Source organism: Marmota flaviventris, chromosome 18 (genome assembly GCF_047511675.1).
Source record: "Marmota flaviventris isolate mMarFla1 chromosome 18, mMarFla1.hap1, whole genome shotgun sequence".
Lineage (NCBI taxonomy): Eukaryota > Metazoa > Chordata > Mammalia > Rodentia > Sciuridae > Marmota > Marmota flaviventris.
Window position 1 is genome coordinate 12,274,762 of NC_092515.1, and position 18,643 is coordinate 12,293,404.

General features: G+C 47.7%; 1 protein-coding gene and 1 non-coding gene across 3 annotated transcripts; one reads left to right on the forward strand and one right to left on the reverse strand.

The window, feature by feature from the left end:
- Positions 1-267: 267 nt before the first annotated feature.
- Positions 268-17,927, reverse strand: Ceacam1 (CEA cell adhesion molecule 1). Of its 2 annotated transcripts, XM_071605227.1 has the most exons (9): positions 17,763-17,927; positions 16,541-16,900; positions 12,730-13,008; positions 11,966-12,220; positions 10,367-10,642; positions 4,864-5,002; positions 3,894-3,946; positions 3,218-3,249; positions 268-2,128 (listed from the first exon to the last, which is right to left on the reverse strand). In XM_071605227.1, exons 1-9 carry the CDS (start codon positions 17,824-17,826, stop codon positions 2,006-2,008), a joined length of 1,581 nt encoding a protein of 526 aa, XP_071461328.1. In that variant the 5' UTR covers positions 17,827-17,927; the 3' UTR covers positions 268-2,005. The 2 variants fall into 2 exon arrangements, with proteins under 2 accessions (XP_071461328.1, XP_071461329.1); XM_071605228.1 differs by lacking the exon at positions 3,894-3,946 and having other exon boundaries at positions 2,042-2,128.
- On the forward strand, positions 2,339-2,413 carry Trnaa-ggc (transfer RNA alanine (anticodon GGC)). Its single transcript has one exon. It is a non-coding gene; the product is annotated as a tRNA-Ala (tRNA).
- Positions 17,928-18,643: the final 716 nt, after the last annotated feature.

Sequence of the window (18,643 nt, forward strand, 5' to 3'; positions counted from 1 at the left end):
TTGCCCCTAAGGAAGAGGCCGGGAGATCTGTTACTCCTGATGGCATTTCCTCTCCCAGAGGAAGATCCACATTCCTTCCAGGCAGGTTAGAACGTGACCTGTGGCTCCCAGATGTGCTCACTTTGTTAGCAAATATGCAAATGAATTTAGCTAATTCTGATCGCTGCATCAGATACCCGTTGACTTAAAAATAGGTGTACCCACGGGCAATCTTTTCTGTCTGCAAACTTGCGTTGTCTAAAGTAGTACCAACCACGAGACAGCATATGAAAGTCTGATACATGATTTTTTTATTATAAATATAGAGCAAATTTTACAAATAATTCAGAAGTGGCCTTAGTCTGGCAAAATTAAATAACCCAGCACAGGATGGATGAGGGAAACTATATACAGTCTCTGTCAGGGCTGGAAATCCCTGAAGAGGTACCTGAGTAGGAGAATTCCCAGTGAATTCTCTTGGAGGAGGCCTGTTAGGCAGAGCAGGAGATCAAGCAGCAAATATCAAATACAACCTTTCCCTTCATATCCCCAAAGAGAGTCCATCTGTGTAGCAGAAGACTGCATGAGAAGCACATTTGCCTTTCCTTTTCCTGTCTTTCATTTTTATCTTAAGACACATGGGGACTCATTGACCCTATGTGAGAAAAGATAAGTTTCAGAGCAGAAAATCCAGGGCCAGCTTATCCCCCACTATGGCCTAACCCCCTCTCACAGCCCTTATGTCCCAAGGGCACTAGCACCAGTGCAGCTTTCTGGGTCATGAACCACGCCATTGGTATGAGCAGTGGTGTTCCCTTTAGAGGCTCCCATTTTTTAAGGACCAAACACACCCTAAGGGACGCCAGCAGACAGGGACAGAACACATGGGCAGAAACATGGAGAAGGAGCTGGTGACTTGTCCATTCCTGGCACGAATGAGGAAAGCCTCTTCTTGTTTTCTATTTGGAGCTCTTGTCAAAAAAGCCACAGAGGCTTCTGGCCAAGGGCTGTTGACATTTTGGTGGCTTCTTTAACCTCAGGCGGTCTGATCAGCCTACACAGCTAAGCCCAGTAAGAATAATTCCATTCACATAAGTAAGCAGTTACAAAGATTAAAATGGTAGAAAGTATCAGAAAAGGAGGAAAAAAAACTCCCAATACCCCCCAATTACACATTCTTTAACAATAATTTAAATAATTTATGAAGAGTAGCTCTCTACTCCTTTTCCAAGTTCTCAGCAGGTTGTGTCTATGAAAAGCTTTCTTTCCCCCCTGCAAAAGCTGTAATCTCTTCTTTTCTGGGCACTTCCTTCAATAACACCCATCCAGATATTAAAGGCATAGGTGTGATTTTTGCATTTTTTTTTTTTTTTAGGAATCACCTATGGACCTTGGCAGATATTTTTCTAGTTATTTCTGGTGGGTTCTCTGGAAACAGTTCTGCCAAAGGGCTTAGGTGGTATTCTAGCTAAGCAGCAAGGTGCTCAGACCCTGGTCCTGTAGGTAGGCGACCCTGACAGTGGACAAAGTTATAGACTTTCCCAGGTCACTACTGGTTATATATTAGATTTTCCTGTGGATGGTGGGTTTTGGAGAGAATGGAAAAGCCACTACTACTGCTTTTACTTTCTCTCTCTCTTTTTTTCTGGCATAAGTAATTAAGTGGAAAAGGACATAACTCTCAAGGTTATGGAAAATTCAGGTTAGAATCTGATAGGTCAGGACTGGGCTGGGAAGGAATTGGTACACTCTGGATAAGTAAATTTAAAACAAGTCTAGGTCAGGAAGCCCGGAGGGACAGGAAGGTCCTTCAATTCTCTCCCAAAGTCTACTTTGCCAAATTTCAACAAGAAGGAAGATTGGTGTGCCCGAACACTCCCGGATGTTCTTTCCATTTGTTGACACAGAAGGGAGGTGTGTAATGGGGTGGGGAGGGACTTCTTCCCCCCTCCCCCTCAAGAGATCTCCTAGTGAGGGTGCTGAGACTTGGAGCACATCACCAGTGCAGCGAGCAGAACAGGTTGCATTACTTCTTTTTCAATTCAGAGTAAACAGTTTCTGTGGCTGTCGGGGACAGGGAGGTGGGTGAAGTTGGTTGTGTTGGTTCCTGGATGTTGAAGTTCAGAGAAGAATAAGCAACATCATCCCCCTGGAAAGTAGAAACAGCAATCAGCTCAGTGTCACAGGTCAGAGTGTCATCCTGGCTGATGGGACTCAACCGCACTGCGTGGCCACCTCTTCTGGACATTTAACTTTGGCAGGGGACTTTGGTTACTGGTTTTCTGCTTGCTAGCATCCTCATGAATAATGGTTAGAAGAGGCGGATGACGGTGTTGATACAATGGAATACCATACCCTGGCAGTGAGAATGTGGCTCAGTGGTAGAGCACTTGCCTGGCATGCTGAGGCCCTGGGTTCGATTCCCAGCATTGCAAAAAAAAAAAAAAATTAAAAATAATAATAAACCACAAATATGTACAATTGTGGATGAATTGTCTCACAAGACAATGCTGAATGAAACCAGATGCATAAGGGATATGCTGCACCCTGATTTCCGGTGCTCTCAATCTGGGCAGAGGTCTATCTTGTAGGGAAATGACTAGAAGGATTCTTCTTGGGGGCAAGGAGATGGCCACAGAGTGTCTGGATTCGGGTACTGCAGACATGGGTGTGTTCCCCTTGTGAAAGATCATGTGTGGTAAAAATCACTTAGGACTTCAGTACTTTTCAGTATTCGTGTGCACTCAATTGAAAGGTTAAGATGAGAAAAATTCTGTAAAAATGATTATAAAATAAAGGAGCCAGACCTCAGATCCATTAGAATGGAAACTCCCCTTTGCTAGTAAGAGCAGGACCTGTTTGAAGTAGGCATGGGAGAAGGATGGGTGCCTTCCTTGTGCTGGGAAGTGTATGAGGTGTTTTATGTCCTTAACTCCTTAATCCTTTTAGCTTATTGAAGTGGGCAGAATGCCCATTTTACTGGTGAGAAAACTGAAGATTAAAGAGGTTAAGCAACCTGTCAAGGGTGCACAGAGCTGAGAGTTGCCACCAGGGTTTAAACACAGGATGGGGACAATTGCAAAGGACATATTCTCTCCTTGGGGTGGACTCGTGACTAACCAATATTTCTTTGTTGTTGCATTGAAGAACTTAGACCCAGACTTGGTCTCACATTTTGTCCCCAAGAATACTCCGTTCTCTCCAGGGGAACATGAGCCAGCAAACGGACTGTGCTTACCTTGTCAGGAGAGTGGTCAGAGGGGCCCAGACCTGAGGAAACAAAAGAGGAGTTACCAACCAAGGGAACGCGGAGCTGATGAAGGCCTTGCGCTTCTACCTGAAGGAGGTGGCAGGCCGTGGTGGTTGGGGGTGGGGAGCTGAGGGAGGTGGCCCACCATCCATTAAGGAATCTGCTTCCTTTGGGGTCTGTGGTTCAGACCCAGCACACTAGTACCAGAGGAAGACGGGTGGAGCCAAGGAGGCCTCTGTCCACCCCGTCTACCAGCTCTCAAGGCTTGATTTTTCGCACAGATGTGTTTCTCAGTAACATGCTCCCGTGGCAAGGAGGGACGTTGAGACCCGCAGCACCCAGCACACTCACAAGACAAGGAAAGTCTCACCAAGGGAGAATAAATGCCCACATCCCTAGTAGAGCAGGAAGGGAAGGAGGGAGGGAGGAGGGAATGGCTCCTGGAACTGTGGTTGACTCAGGCCTGTCTAACCTGTCTCAGGGGCCAAGTCTCAAGACACTGTTGTGGCTGGGAAGGGTGTGAGAACCTATGCCAATTTCGGGTTGGGCAGTGGAGACCTCCTCTGTCAGAATTCAGAAGGGAGGGAGTGGCCTGTGACTGTGGCATTTCCTGCAGGGCACACATGAAGCAGACGGTTCTCACTGGGCGAGTGGCTTTACTTACTGTGGTTGGAGGCTGAGGGTATGTGCTCTGTGAGATCGTGCTGGTCGCTTGCCCTAAACAAATATCAGACACTGTGACTGCTATTCCCAAGCACAGGACCTTTGCTCCCTGAGTTAGGAAGGACACGGTTAGCAGAAAATTCTTTGGCGATCCTTGATGTCCATTCACACTGGGTTGGTCCTGCTGACCCTTTGAGGACCTCAGTCTTCAACATAACCACTATTCCTTTGGTGCTTACTCCTTTCCTGTTTGCTGGATGTTCACACTATTTTTTTTTTTCTCTTCTTTTTCTGGTGCTGGAGACCAAACCCAGTACAAACTACCACTGAGCTACATCTCCTGCTGCACAGTTCTATTCTTTTCTTTCTTTCTTTTTGGTACCAGGGATTGAATCCAGGGGCACTTAACCACTGAGACATATACCCAGCCCTTTCTATTTTTTATTTTGAGACAGGTTGCTTAAAGCCTTCCTTTAAGTTGCTGAGGCTGGCTTCGAACCCATGATCCTCGATTCTGGCTTATCGCCCCCCCCCCCACTTTATTTATTGTCCAAGAGGACTTTGGTTCTTCCCACTTTCTCTTAGATTCTCCTCCTGTCCTGTCCTTCCCATCTCCAGCTGCTGTGGCGGACAGAGCATGTAATTTGCTTTCTCCTAATAATACTCCTTTCATTTCTTCCTGTGTTTTCCTTCTTGGACCTTGGCTTCCTGATGGGGGATGACAGGGGAACATAATCAGATCTGTTCCTCCAAACTGGATGGGGATGGGGATAACCATGTCCAAGAGGGAGGGCAGGGAGCAGGAAGGCAGGGAGAGCCACCACCCACAGGAATGAGTGCCGAGAAGAAGGAGTTCAGGAAAGGGAAGGAGATCCAGTCCCAGAGATGGAGGTAAGGTAAAGAAGTCTTCCCCTCTCCCAAGCGTGGCAGTTGGCCTTGGAGAACATGGAAGAGGAGGAAAGGCACCATACCCGCCAGTCTTCCTGAAAAACAGGAAATACCCCAGGCCTGCTATCAGCCCCACTCCAGCCAAGACTCCAATCACGATGCCGGCAATGGCCCCAGGTGAGAGTCCACCTGGTGGGTGTTCACCTGGGATGTCATCTCCGCCTGTTAAGAAAAGAGAAGAAGAAATGAAGGTGAAGTGATTTTACTGAGGGAGTGCTTTGGGGAACGCCTTGCACCAAGTAGTCTCTGTTCCTCGAGGGATACATTTCTGTGGAAGGTGCTGGGAGGTGATCGGCATACTACATCCTCACAATCTTTCCTCCAGTCCCTGTTTCTGGTTGGTGATTGGTCTCCTTTCAATTCCATGCTGCCCTGTCGGCAGTCATTTGAAGGCGTTGGAAACCTGGGAAAGGCAGTTGCTATTTTTGTACGACTGCCAACCCTTTCAGGGTTGCATTTTCTCTTGGCCTCGCAATTGTGGGAGCCATGATTATGTGCCTCTCAGGTCTCCTCTCAGGTCTCCGTAATGGACAGAAAGCCCAGACGGGAGCACTCCGAATCCACCTCCTTGTGGGTACAGAGCCCCCGCTTCCCATGGCCCCCTGTAGAGTTGGAAAGGAAGCCCAATTTTGCAAGATGAGGTTTTCCTCTGATGGGTGAGTCTTGAGAACTCCCCACTGGCCTCTTTAGAAACTCTTTAGAACCCCACTGCCTCCCAACACTTCCTCCTCCTCCCAGCCTCCTCCCGGGGATCAGCTCTGCCCTGTGGTCTGAGGCCTTTCCCAGGCTCCTCCCCGTCTTGTTCCACTTTCCTAACCCTAACCCTAACCCTAACCCTAACCCTAACCCTAACTCCCTCCTGGCTGCATCTCAGGAGATGAAAACCAACACCAGGCTCAAAAGTCTGCACTTAACTTCCTTCTTATCTTTCCCATGTTTGGGCAGTAACCAAGTCCCGGTGGTTTTGTTTTTTGTGTAACACGGCCCCCCCCCCCCCGCCCATATATAATACTTTCTGCATCTGTTTCTTCTTTATTTCTGTGGCAAGTATTTTGGGTATAGCCTTCACCGGTTAACTCAAGGCTGATGGCTAACGCTACTGTTGTCTACCGGTATGGAGACCCTGTGCTAAATACTTGGTATGTATCTCATTTGATCTACACTATAAGCTTGTCAAATAGCTGGGCACAGTGGCACAAGCCTGTAAACCCAGTGATTGGGACCCAGTGATGGGGAGGTCACGGCAGGAGGATCTCAAATTGGAGGCCAACCTCACAACCTAGTAAGACCCTGTCTAAAAAAAATTAAAAATAATGCAACAACAACAACAACAGACCAGTGACCTGTCAGAGAGACATTATTTCCATTTTATGAATGAAAAAAACTGAGACTCAAAGTGGTGAAAAGGCTTACTTAAATTCATGTGGCTAATAAGAGGTGGATCCGGCTACCTGACCTTGAGGCTAAGGGTGATAGTAGTAATAGAAGCTAACATTTATGGAACATTTCTTCTCTGTGTGGCATTTTGCTGAAATGTAAATTGATTATTATATTCAATCTTTAAAACAATACCATGAAGCAAGTACTTTTTTGCAGTTTTCAGTTGAGGACTCCTTGGCTCAAGGAAGTTAAGAATCTTGTGCAAGAAGTATATAGGTATAAATTCTTGCATTAAAAAAAGATCTCAAATCAACAATCTAGCTTTATAACTTGGATGTAGAAAAGGAACAAATTAAATCCAAACCTAGTAGCAGGAGGAAAGCACAGATTAAAGATAAATAAATTAAAGACTAAAAAAAATTTAGAGAAAATCAGTGAAATCAAAAGTTCTTCAAAAAAGATGAACAGAATTGACAACTTTTAACCAGATTAAGGAAAAAAAAAAAAGAGAGGATTCAAGTTACTAAAACTAGAAGTGAAATTGGAGACATTATTATTACTTCTTTAGAATAAGAATACTGTTCGATTCTCAGCACCACATATAAGACAAATAAATAAATAAATGTCCATCAATAACAAATAAAAAATATTTTAAAAAAAGAATAAGAGTACTGAGGTTCCTTGATAATCCATAATAATTTTAGGGTAGATTTTTCAGTTCAATTGATGGTGTGCCATCAATTGTATAATCTAAATGAAATGCAAATTCCTACAAACACAGGATCATGAAGAAAAAGAATACTGAACAGATTTCTAACTAATAAGGAGATGGAATCAGTAAGGGCCCTAGCCAACTGTGCTGGTACCCATTGGTAAGCCTAGCTATTTCAGAGGCTGAGGCAGGAGGATTTTAATTTCAAAGCCAGCCTGGGCAACTTAGGAAGACCCTGTTTCAAAGACAAAAACAAACAAACAAACAAAGAAATCCAAAACTTTTAAAAGGTACTGATGAAATTTAACATCTCTTCATACTAAAAATCACTCAAACTGGGACTAGAAGAAAACCACCTCAGTATAGTAAAGGCTGTATATGAAAAGCCCAAGCTGGCATTGTACTCCATGGAAAAAGGCTAAAAGCTTTCCCTCTATATCAGGAAAAATACAAGGATGCTTGCTTTTACCAGTTCTATTCAACTTAGTATTAGAAGTCCTATCCAGAGCAATTAGGAAAAAAAAAAAAAAGAAAAGAAAAGAAAGAAAGAAAAGACATCTTAGAAAGATGTAAAAATTCTCTGTTTGCAAATGACATTAACTTATATGTAGAAAAATCCTAAAGATTCTACAAACTGTTAAGACTAATAAGCAAATTCAGCAAAGTTGCAGGCTAATGAAATCAATATGCAATGCAACAACCGTGTATTTCTACATACTAATGATCCAAAAGGAAACTTTAAAAAAAATCAATTATAAGAGCATCAAAAAGAATGAAATATGTAGAAATAAACTTCACCAAGGTGGTGAAAGACTTTTACCCAGAAAACTACAAAACATTGCTGGGGAGAAAAAAAGATTAAAGAAGACATAAATAAATGGAAATACATCCTATGTTCATGATTTGGAAGTCAAGATGACAGTACTACCTAAAGTGATCTATACAGTCAATACGAGTCTGCCAAAGTCCCAGGGACATTTTTTTTGCAGAAATAGAAAAATCTATCCTAAAAATTCATATGGATTACCAAGGGACCCCAAATAGCCCAAACTTGTACGAATCAATATTTAGTACAATACTACAGTAACCAGAAAAGTATGCTACTGGTATAAAGAAAGACATATAGATTAATATCATTTTTTTGTGTGGGGGGAACATTTGAAATCATCTTTTCTAGATTTTTTGAAATTTAGAATTAATCTTAGTCAAACACAGTCATCCTACTGTGCTATAGAACATTAGAAGTTATTCCTTCCATCTAACTACACCCCTGTGGCCAGATGATTTTGATGAGGGTACTAATACTGTCCAATGGGGAAAAGGATCTTTTCAATAAATGATGTTGAGAAGATGGATATCCATACAAAAGAATGAATCTGAAGGGCTGGGGTTGTGGCTAAGTTGTAGAGCGCTTGCCTAGCATGCACTGGGTTCCATCCCCAGCACCACATAAATAAAACTAAAAAACAAGCATTTATTAAAACAAAAAGAAGTATATTTTTTTAAAAAAGAATGAATCTGAGTCTTTGTATCATCTTCAAAAATTAACTCCTAATGGAGCAAAGATCTAAATGTAAGAGCTAAAATTATAAAAATCTTAGAAGAAAATGTAGTATGAATCCTTCATGACATTGGCTTTGACAGTGTTTTCTTAGCTATGACAATAAAAGTATTCATAATAACAAAAACCAGATAAATCGGACCTCATGAGAGCTGAAACATTCTGTGCATCCAAGGGACATTATCAACCACATAATCCAGGAATTCCACTTCCCAATACAGGCACAGAAGGAGTTGAAATAGTCTGTCAGAGAGAGCCAAACCCCCACGTTCATGCAGCATTGCCAATAGCCAAGTGTCCGTCAATGGATGAACAGATAAAGAAAAGGTGGCATATGTCCACAGTGGAATGCTGGCCAGCCTTTCAAAAAAAGGGCATTCTATCACTGTGACAACACAGGAAGTGAAATAAACTGGGAACAGGAAGCGGGACCCTGCAGGATCTCACCTGTATGTGGAATCTACAAATGTTGAATTTCTAGAAGTAGAAAGTAGAATGGGGGTTACCAGAGACTGGGTGGTCAAGGAGGTCAGAGGGTTTGAAGTTTCAGACAGACAAGAGGAATATGTTTTGAGATCTACTGCTCAGCAGGATGGGAAAGTTCTGGAAACGGACAGTGGTGATGGCTGCACAAGAACCTGGTTAATGCTGCTGAATCGTACGCTTCAAGGGGGCCAAGATGGCAAATCTTAGGTTGTGTGTATTTTACCACACACCAAAAAAAAAAAAGTGAACAGAAAAGAATCTTGAACCAGGCACATGGTGCACACCTGTAGTTTTGACACTTGAGAGGCTGAGGCAGGAGGATTGCAAGTTGAGGTCAGCCTGGGCAACATAGCCAGAACTTGTCTCAAAATAAAATAAAAAGGGATGGGGATTTAACTTGGTGGTATAGCACTTGCCACTTGCCTAACCTGAGTCCAACCCTCAGTACTGTAAAAAAAAAAAAAAAAAAAAAAAAAATGAAAGAAAAGAATCTGGTGCAAGGTCATAGAGTAAATGCCGGACTCAAGATAAGAAGGTCAGCGCAGCTGGCCCTCTGCATCCACAGACTTGACACCAGTGGATTCAACCAACTGCAGAAGGAAAACAGTCCGACAAAAATTGTGTTCTCACTGAAAATGTAGAGGGTTTTTCTGTTATTATTCCTTAAATGATACAGTATAACAATGATTTATACAACATTTACAATGTACAAGATATTAAAAAAAAATCTAGAGATGATTTAAGGTGTATGGAAGTTACTGGGCATGGTGGTACTAGCCTGCAAGCTACTTGGGAGGCTGAGGCAGGAGGATCAAAAGTTTGAGGCTATCCTGGGCAATTTAGTGAGAGTCTGACTCAAAAATAAAAGGGCTATGGATAAAAATAACAGCTCAGTGATAGTGCACTTGCCTAGTATGTGATCCTTCTGCGGCAGCTTCCCAAGCTGCTGGGAAGTATGCCATTCTTATTTATTTATTTATTTATTAATTAATTAAAGAGAGAGAGAGAGAGAGAATTTTATTTTATTTTTTTAGTTTTCGGCGGACACAACATCTTTGTATGTGGTGCTGAGGATCGAACCCGGGTCACATGCATGCCAGGTGAGCGCGCTACCGCTCCAGCCACATCCCCAGCCCTAAGTATGCCATTCTTTATAAGGCTCTAGAGCATCCTTTGGTATATGCAGGACTTCTAGAAGGAGTTCCTCACGAATACAGAAGTTGACTATACATTTCACTGACAGCCTAAACTCCGAACCACTTTGCAATTCTGCTTACTGCTTTAGTGTCTTAATTGATATTCTTTCACCTATGACTTTTATCCATTTTGTATACCATTGATAAAGAAATCCCCCCAGTAAGATGTAGGGGAGCAGAGGGTCACTCACCGATCACAGTCAATGTGATGGGGTTGCTCTTTTCGGAAAAGACTTGGTTGGAGACTTGACAATGATACTCTCCCTCATCCATCTTCTTGACTGAGTTTATGGTCAGGATGCTGTTGTTTAGGGACAGCTGCATTGTGTCTGTGAGCTGTAGGGTATTGTTATTGAAGAGCCACTGGATGGAGATTTCAGTGTCATTTGGGACACAGGTCAGCTGCACAGACTCCCCTTCTGCCACCGTGGTGTTGCTAGCTGTGAGGTGGGGCGATGTCAATGATTCTGTGGACAAAAAGGAGGGGACAACTGAGGTGGTCCTTCCTCAGAGACCTTAGCCAGTGCTCAGGGCCCACAGTGAGTTGTGTAAGGTGGCCCAGAAGATGGCCCTGACCCTCTGCAGAGTTTGGGTGTCATCGTTCAGGTGACAATGTAAGGAAAGGGCTGCCCCTCCTTCGACCTCAGATCATCTGAGGTGACCCCTGAGGGTCCCTGGATATCTCTATAGGATCTGTCCAGCAAGCTTATCCTCAGGTGGAACAATTTTTGCATCCACTCTTGTGTAACCTTTTTCTAGTACTTTCAGTGTCTCTAGAAGGTCAGGCTCGCAGGCAGGAAGTAGCTTTACATTCAGAGGCAAAAGTGTATAGTTTTCATTAAATAATTTGTCAGGGAATTAAGATGGTCCAGCCTGTCTTCATGATCTTAGTATCTGGAGAAATTCCAATCTACAGGATTTGTCAGTTTGAAGAGGACTTTATTTCCTGGCCTGTGGATTAAATATCCCAGTGAAAGAAACCTGTGGAGATGAAGGTCACAGTGTTGACACACCCCAGCACGCTTGTCCTCTCTGCAAACACATGCTCTCTGCACCGCCCTGCCCGGCCTTGCAGGGACTCTGCAGGTGAGGCTCCCGTCCCTCCAGGTGTGCATCTCTGCTATTCTCCGTGGTGCATGACATGGGCTTGTGTTCCCAACCCTATGCACCTGGGGACTTCAGAGCCAGGACACAACTCAGAAGCATCTGCCCCCAGGCTGGCTCTTTCCCTCCCCTTCTCCTGACTTGGGAGGCACCAACTGACCACACGATCGATCCAGATTCCAGATGGGCCTCCCAGGCCTCTTTCCCACCCACCCCTCCCACCCCAGATGGAGTTGGAGCAGGACAGGAGCAGAGCTGCTTGTCCCCCATCTGAGGGGGCTTTGCTCCTGTCATTTGGGGAAAAAGAGGAGGAACGTATTGCAAAGCCATGCAGGTTCCTTGTAGCTCATGGAGGAGGTAAAAGAAAGCAGAGAGGTGACAGAAAGGGACAAATTAGTGATGGAAAGAAGTGACTTGATTTCAAGAACCCTCCCCCTCTCTGGGAAGTTCCTTCCACTACCTGGGACTTTCTGGGTCTGGGAGAAGCCCCTCCCCACATTCCAGGCTGGACTCTAGATTGGTCATGAGAAATCAGAGTAAGAGGAGAGTCTCTGGGATGGAGTGGGAGGCTCAGGCAAGGACAGGGATTTGCTTGTGCCAGGCTAGGAAGCAACTTCTTCCACGTTGTTTCCAGAAAAATCAAGACTCCACCCAGCACTTGATACTGTGCTCCAGGGTCCACTTACCAGAGATGGTAATATTCTTGGTTGTGGTCCTATTGAGGTTAGTGACAGAGTTATGGGCGACACACACATAGGATCCGCTATTATTTGTAGAGAGGTTGAGGATTGAGAGCTCTTGTGTGGATTCCAGGGGCCTCCCATTGAAAAACCAAGAGAACTTAGCAGGCGGGTTAGAGTCTGCGTGGCAGGAGAGGTTGAGATTTGTCCCTGAACGGAAATGTGATTCTGGGGGGTTTATGATGGGGGCATCCGGGCCATCTGGAGCAAACAGAATAAAGCCACATGTAATGTCATCAGAGGGAAGGGGAAGTTCCTAGACTGTAGAAGGCCACAATATAACTACTGATCCATGTCATGACCTTGTTTTTTTTTTTTTTTTTAAAGTCATAACTAGGCTGGGGAGTACAGTGGTACAGACCTGCCCAGCATGCATGAGGCCCTGGGTTCAAATCCCAGCACCATACATACTCACAGAAAGTCTCAACCAAACCCCCTTTGTTCACTGAAATTAGTCTGTGACATTCCCCTGCTTCTCTGTCCCAGGTGGCTGACCCCAGGCCTCTCCAGGGAACCACAAGCCCTCCCCTCCTATTCATGGCCCATGGCTGGACCTGCCTGGATATGCCTGGGGCAAATGGCACAGCCAGTCCAGGTGCCCAGGAGAGACGGTCTGTGTACTTGGACCTGAGAGGGACTAAGTGGCCCAGCCTCTGGCCCTGTGTATTTGAGTTCACAGCCAGGGTAACGGAGGAATAGAAGTTACTCACAGGAAATATTCAGGGTGAGTGGGTCACTGCGGTTGGCACTCACTGGGTTCTGGATTTCACACTCATAGGGTCCTGTGTCATTCCTTGTGACATTAAATAAAGTGAGAGTCCTGTTGTTGTTGAATAGCTTCAGCCTGTCACCATCTAGGATCATCTGATTGTTTATCTTCCACAGGTAGGTCGCATAATTAATCTCAGGTTCACACGTTAATGCTAGAGAGTCCTCACCCTCCATGGGTTGGGAGTTGTTGATTATGATGTTGGGTTTGGGTAATTTCTCTGTGCAGACAACAAAGAGAGGATTGCCCTGTGGTACCTGTGATCCCCACAAGGGCGTCTTTCCACCTGAGCTGGCCTCTACCTCCCACCAACCTGAGTCCTGAAGAACCAGGCAGAGTGGGTATCCTGGGCAGATGCAGGAGGATCTGAGGGATCAGAGGAGGTGGGCCCCCCTGGGCTGTGTCTGGGAGAAGCACAGAGTTTCTCACAGGTGCACTTAATTGCAGAGTTTGGTCCTGGAGAGACCCAGGACTGGGAGTTAGCAACCCCGTGCCTCTCCTGGTCCTCGCTGGCCCTGGCTGGCCTTGAGACGCAGAGTCCCCCCAGCTGCATGGACTCCAGGGCTTGGCCCACGTGTGTGTCCTCTGAGCCTTTGGTTCTCAAGGCCAACCTAGAGGTGGATCATGGTGGGACACTCCATCGTGCCTAAACCTCAAGAAAACCCCACAGCCTGATGTGAGAATGGGGTGTGTGAACAGAAATCCCACACTAGGAGACTGGGGGCATTCAGTTTGGTGGTCAGGCTGTTGCCACAAGGGGGACAGTTCTGCTCAGGTGTTTCCTGGTGACTGACAGGAGCCAGTGGCACCTGAAAGGCAAAGCATGAGTCCAAAGAATGCTCTAGGGTGAGGGGGACAGACAAGATTTAGAGCAGAATCATATTCCTGTCCTTGGACTTTACATCCCTTCTTCCCCTGCAGAGAGCAGGTGAGGCATGTGGAATGGTCCTGAGAGACCAGTGGATGGTTCCAAACACATTAGCACTAAGAGGTTGAAGAGGGGACAAGGACCTTGCTGAAAATACGGCCCTCATGGGCTTGTGTATGGCAGACCTGGGGTAGAAATGGGGGATGTTAAAGTTTTCCCATATGGGAAAATAGTTTTAATACCCAGGATCTAAGACTCCTTTCTGAAAGAAATATTTCTCTAAGGAACACAATGTCTTAGACTGAGCTTTGAAATCCTGTGAGGGTCACATTATGACCCAAGGCAGATGCTAAAGTCAGTTTGAAACCAGCAACCTCCTGAGTAAGGAGAGACCTGTGGGTCCTGGTGGAGGACTGAACTCGTCAGAGGGGACACCTGAGGGTCTCTGTTATGTAAAATGAGGCACAACACCAAACTCAGAGAAGTATTATTGATCATGTTAATCAATCTAGAAGTCTATGTTCCCAGTTGCTATGGAGACTCAGGGAAAGTGGGAAGCACCTGACACAGGCCTGTGGAATGCCTTCTTCCTGTTCTTTTCTCCCCAGGAATCAAAATGAGATCATCAAATTGTTCCATGTCGGAGCCTAGAGCCTAATGTAAATGACCGTGGCTGGAGCATCACACCATGTGGGGACAGACCTCCCTTGTGGTGATGGTGTCCTCCTGAGGACACAGGCACATACGGAATACACAGTTAGCCCCTGAGACAGCACCTTTCAGTCCAGCTCCCCCTTGGGGAAGGTCCTGGGAGTCACTGGAGGAGCGTGAGCCCCACTTGGGGACCAGGATGGAGCCACCAGTCATCTGGGTGTAAGGATCCTGGGACCTAGGGGCTTGCAGCCCTTCCTGCCTGTGCCCCCCCTCGCTGAGTCAGTGCAGAGAGTAGATGGAGGAGATGCTCAGGCCTGTGTCCTGGCCTATTTCACATGTCATTGTCATGGAAGGAAAGAGCCCTGGAAGGGACACAGTGGGGCCTCCTTCACAGTCGGGGACATTGTCCCTGATGCAGCCTGACAGGGGCACCTGCCTCGACTGTTTCTGTGCCCTTTACTATGGCCAGGAGGGGGCCAGGCCCCAGGTGTTAGCAGGAAGTGGACAGGACAGATGGCCATTAGTGCAGGAGGGAAGGGCATGGCTCATTGTGCAGGGCAGGGCCAGTCCTGCCTGAATGAGAAGGAGGAAGAGGACGGACAGGCAGGAGCAAGACAGCCAGAATCGCCATGGCAGTGAGCAGTGGGGTACAGTGACTTAAAGCCCCAGGTCCAAGAGCCTCATGGCCACCTCAGAACTGACCCAGGGCCACCCTGAAGACCCTCCACAGCCCGGCCACCCCAAGGGCATCCTGTGATGTGGCTCCTGGGTGGCCTCAGGAGAGGTGGTTGGTGGGATGGAGCAAGAGCCTCAGCCTCCAGGATGGACAGGGAGCAGGTGGCAGAACCCCCTGGGATTGCACATGCAGGTTCCAGGCTCTGAAGGGGTTCAGGGTCATTCATTCATGATCCCTCCCCACCTTATCACAAAACCATTGAGAGTTGGCCACACTGGGCCCTGTGCTGGTTGGAGGGTCTTGTGGGGAGTGAGAAAGTCCTGTCCCTTATGCTCCAGAGTGAGCGACACCCAACACACCAGGAAACACATGACCTCAAGTTCAGCAAGGGAGCGTGTGGACCAGCTATGTGAATATTTTGTTGAGGAAGGTGATTTGGTTCCAGAGTAAAATTGATTATTCTCCATTTGCTCTCACTCCCAGACTACACTGTCCCCTCCAGGCTGCCAGTGCCTAGGACTAAACTACCTGAGCCAATGATTTGTCTCTGGTGCACAGATGCCTAATAGGCCTCCAGCATGCCAAGACAGGGCTCTGGCTGCACAGTGACATGCACCACTGACCTGCCACCCATAGTCTGTGTGGCCTGATTCAGCAACCATGTTCCCCGTGCCTCAGTTTCCCTTTACTGGATACATGGGAAGTGGTATCTGGTTTGTCATGTTGTCTTTAAATTAACCTTGAAATACTCACAGTAACCTGATCTTGGTTTAGAGGAGCTGCCCCCAAAGAAAAAGCCCCTACTCTTATCTGCCTCCCAGTGAGAGCGCCCTGGGCTGGTCCCGGGAGGACCAGGAGCTCCAGGGGCATCTCTTTCCTCTGTTCCTCCCCTTGGGGACATGGACCTTCCTGTGGAGCCTCATAGAGGTCCATCAGGGCACCTGATTGGCCTGAGGCACCTGTCCCTCTGTGCTCGCCACACCTAGTCCCAGGAGAAGGAGATGCCCAGGTGCCCAGATGTGGCTCCTGGGACTGTGCCCTGGCTGGTGACCACCTCCAGGAGCTACTAGATCAGGTAGCCAGTAAATCATTGCTCCCCAGCAGCCCTCAACAGAAAGCCAAACTCCAACCCTGGCCACATGTCCTCAGGGTCACCTGGAGCCAGGAGCCTGGGACAGAGGTCTGGGGCAGGAGCTCCCTGGGCTGACCTTCTCTGTGAGGACTCCAGGGCCCTCAGGCCAGGCCTGACTCAGTCCTGCAGGGTCTTTCTCAGGGCCATGCTCCTGGGAAGGACATAGGGGCTGGGCTTTCTGAGACTGCTCTGCCTGGGCCGAGTCTCCCACCAGACCATCCTTCTCTCTGCCAGTGGATTCAGAAAGAGGACTCGGATCTTCTGAAGTCTGTCTGCACTGCGTGTGTCCTGCACTAAATGCTCCAACTCCACTGTGGGGACGTAATGCACAGGAGGAGGTAGGCAGAGTCCAGGTCTCAAGGTCCTGTGTGTACAATGGAGTTAGCCCCTCCAACACCCAGAGGCTCTGGAGTGTCACTCACCATGTACGCGGAACTCTCCAGTTGCTAATTCAACTCTAACATTGGCAGTTATAGTTTGCAGGGCGTAGAATCCTGTGTCATTCTGTGTCACATTCTGTATCAGCAAGGATCCATTGGAGTATATTTTCTCTCTGCCACTGAATGCAGGCCCTGGGGTAGAAACCTGTGTGGATACCACATATGATATAATTTCGTGTCTGCCGTCTGCTGTTTCTCCTTTGAACCAGTTGTAGCCTATGATATTCTGTGATGCATTGTGGACAAGGAGAAGAACGTCTGTCCCTTCAGCAGCATCGAAAGGCACTGGTTCAATAGTGAGCTGCGCCGTGGGGTGCGGGTTCCAGAAGGTTAACAGTGAGACTAGGAGGGAAGAGAGAGAAATCCATCAATACTGGGCCCTTCGTATTGGTTGGAAAGATGGGGCCCACGTCCTCAGCAGGAGTCCTCATTCCTCAGCCTTGGGGTGTGTGGTGTGCATGTGTGTCCCTGGGTCAAGGCCAGCAGCATGACCTCCATTCCTTCAGGACCCCTGTACCTGTCATCCTCTCTTAGGAACACTTTTCCCTAGGTGTCTGCAAGGTAGGCCCCTCAGTGTTCTCAGACCCCTACTCACACCCAGGGCATCTGGACACCCACCTCCCCTGACGACCTCCTTACAGACCCCAGGTCTTCCCTGTGGACATTTCCCTGCTCTCTGCCCTCCTAGATCTACACAGCACCTGGCCTCACCTGCAGATCTCCCTCTGGCCTGGCTTCCTGCCCCCTAGAAAGGAAGCTCCAGGAGGCAGAGACTAGTCTGACCCTTGTTGTAGCCCAGGGCCTGGACCAGGCTCAGCCTCCTGTGGATGAGTGAAGCAATGTCCCCACCCTGAGGGTCCAGGTGTCTGTGTGCCAATGTCTGAGGCTGGTGGCTGCAGACAGTGTCTACTGCTCAAGTTGCCTTTCTATTTGGAGAGTGGCCCTGACAGAGCTGTTAACACCAATTTTCAAAATATAATGGCCCCTAGTGATTCACTTGGAAAAGAGAACCCCTGAGCTTTCCATACCCTTCATCTGTTCCTCTTGGTAAGCTTCTCTCTGTCTCAGTGTTCTGTTCCCAATGGATTCCCAATGGGACAGAGTGAAGCCCTGTGTCCCCTGTGAGGGTCATGTCCTCCCCAGGGGGCACCAACAAGACTGTGCCCCACCTCCTGTCCTCTTTCAAGGAATTGTCCCTTCTTACCTGCCAGCAGGATCCCCTGCCAGGGGATGCCCCCTCTGCAGGGACAGGCTGAGGGGGGCTGCATGGTCCCTGCTGCTCTGTCCCCTCTGTGGAAGGAGCTTCACTGAGACCCGCTGGGAAGCCGAGGTCCAGGCCAGTCAGCCCTGCTGCCCTGCTCCTCTCTGAGCTCAGCCTCCTCCCAGGGCAGGAGCACTTTCCTGGGTCACGTGGGCTGGGGGCGGGGTCTGTGTCCAGGAAGCCTCTCTGTCCCCTCCCTCTCAGTCCTGCCTCCTGTCTCTTCTGCTTTCCCTGTTGGGTTCCACTACTGCATGCCACACCCTGAGGAGCAAGGCAGGTGGGGACGCTGTCCCCTGAGAGAAGTGGCTCACCCAGCACTGACCTCAGCTGTGTCCTGGCCTCAGGGCTTTCAGCACCACCCAGGGAACCCCTGGGGTCCCCTCACCCCTGGGCATATTTCCTTTATGATAGAGAATCCCAGGTTGGCCCCACATCTTCCCCATGTTCTCAAATGCTCTAGGAAGGTGGCTTTCCTTTCAGTAGGAAGGGGACAGAAACAGCTCTGGGGTCTAGAAAGGGGCCCTCTGAGTGATGGCTGGTGAGGGGACCTGCTCTCTGTACCTGGTGTCCCCAGCTTGGCCTCTGAGTGGCTATCTCAGGACTTCAGACCTTTTGTGTCCTGGGAGGGGAGGACTGTGGTAGTGGAGGTAGGTGACCATGGGCTCCTTGGTCCTCAGGGAGAGATTTTAGGGAGACCCCCACTCTTCATTTTTTGGTGCAGCTGTGGCTCAGGCCTGCCCATGCCTTCCTTGGGTGGCCTTGTCCTCTACCTAGTGATTCTCCTGTGGTCACCCTGACTTTTTTTCATGGGTGATGCCAGGAGG

Excerpts from the sequence above, each read along its gene's own strand:
- Ceacam1 (XM_071605227.1), bottom strand. The coding sequence starts at position 17,826 with ATGCAGCCCCCCTCAGCCTGTCCCTGCAGAGGGGGCATCCCCTGGCAG. Across the intron at positions 10,643-11,965 it reads CAAGAATATTACCATCTCTG|AATCATTGACATCGCCCCAC; the intron begins GTAAGTGGACCC and ends TTTTGTCCACAG. Across the intron at positions 3,250-3,893 it reads ACCCTCAGCCTCCAACCACA|GTCTGGGCCCCTCTGACCAC; the intron begins GTAAGTAAAGCC and ends TTGTTTCCTCAG.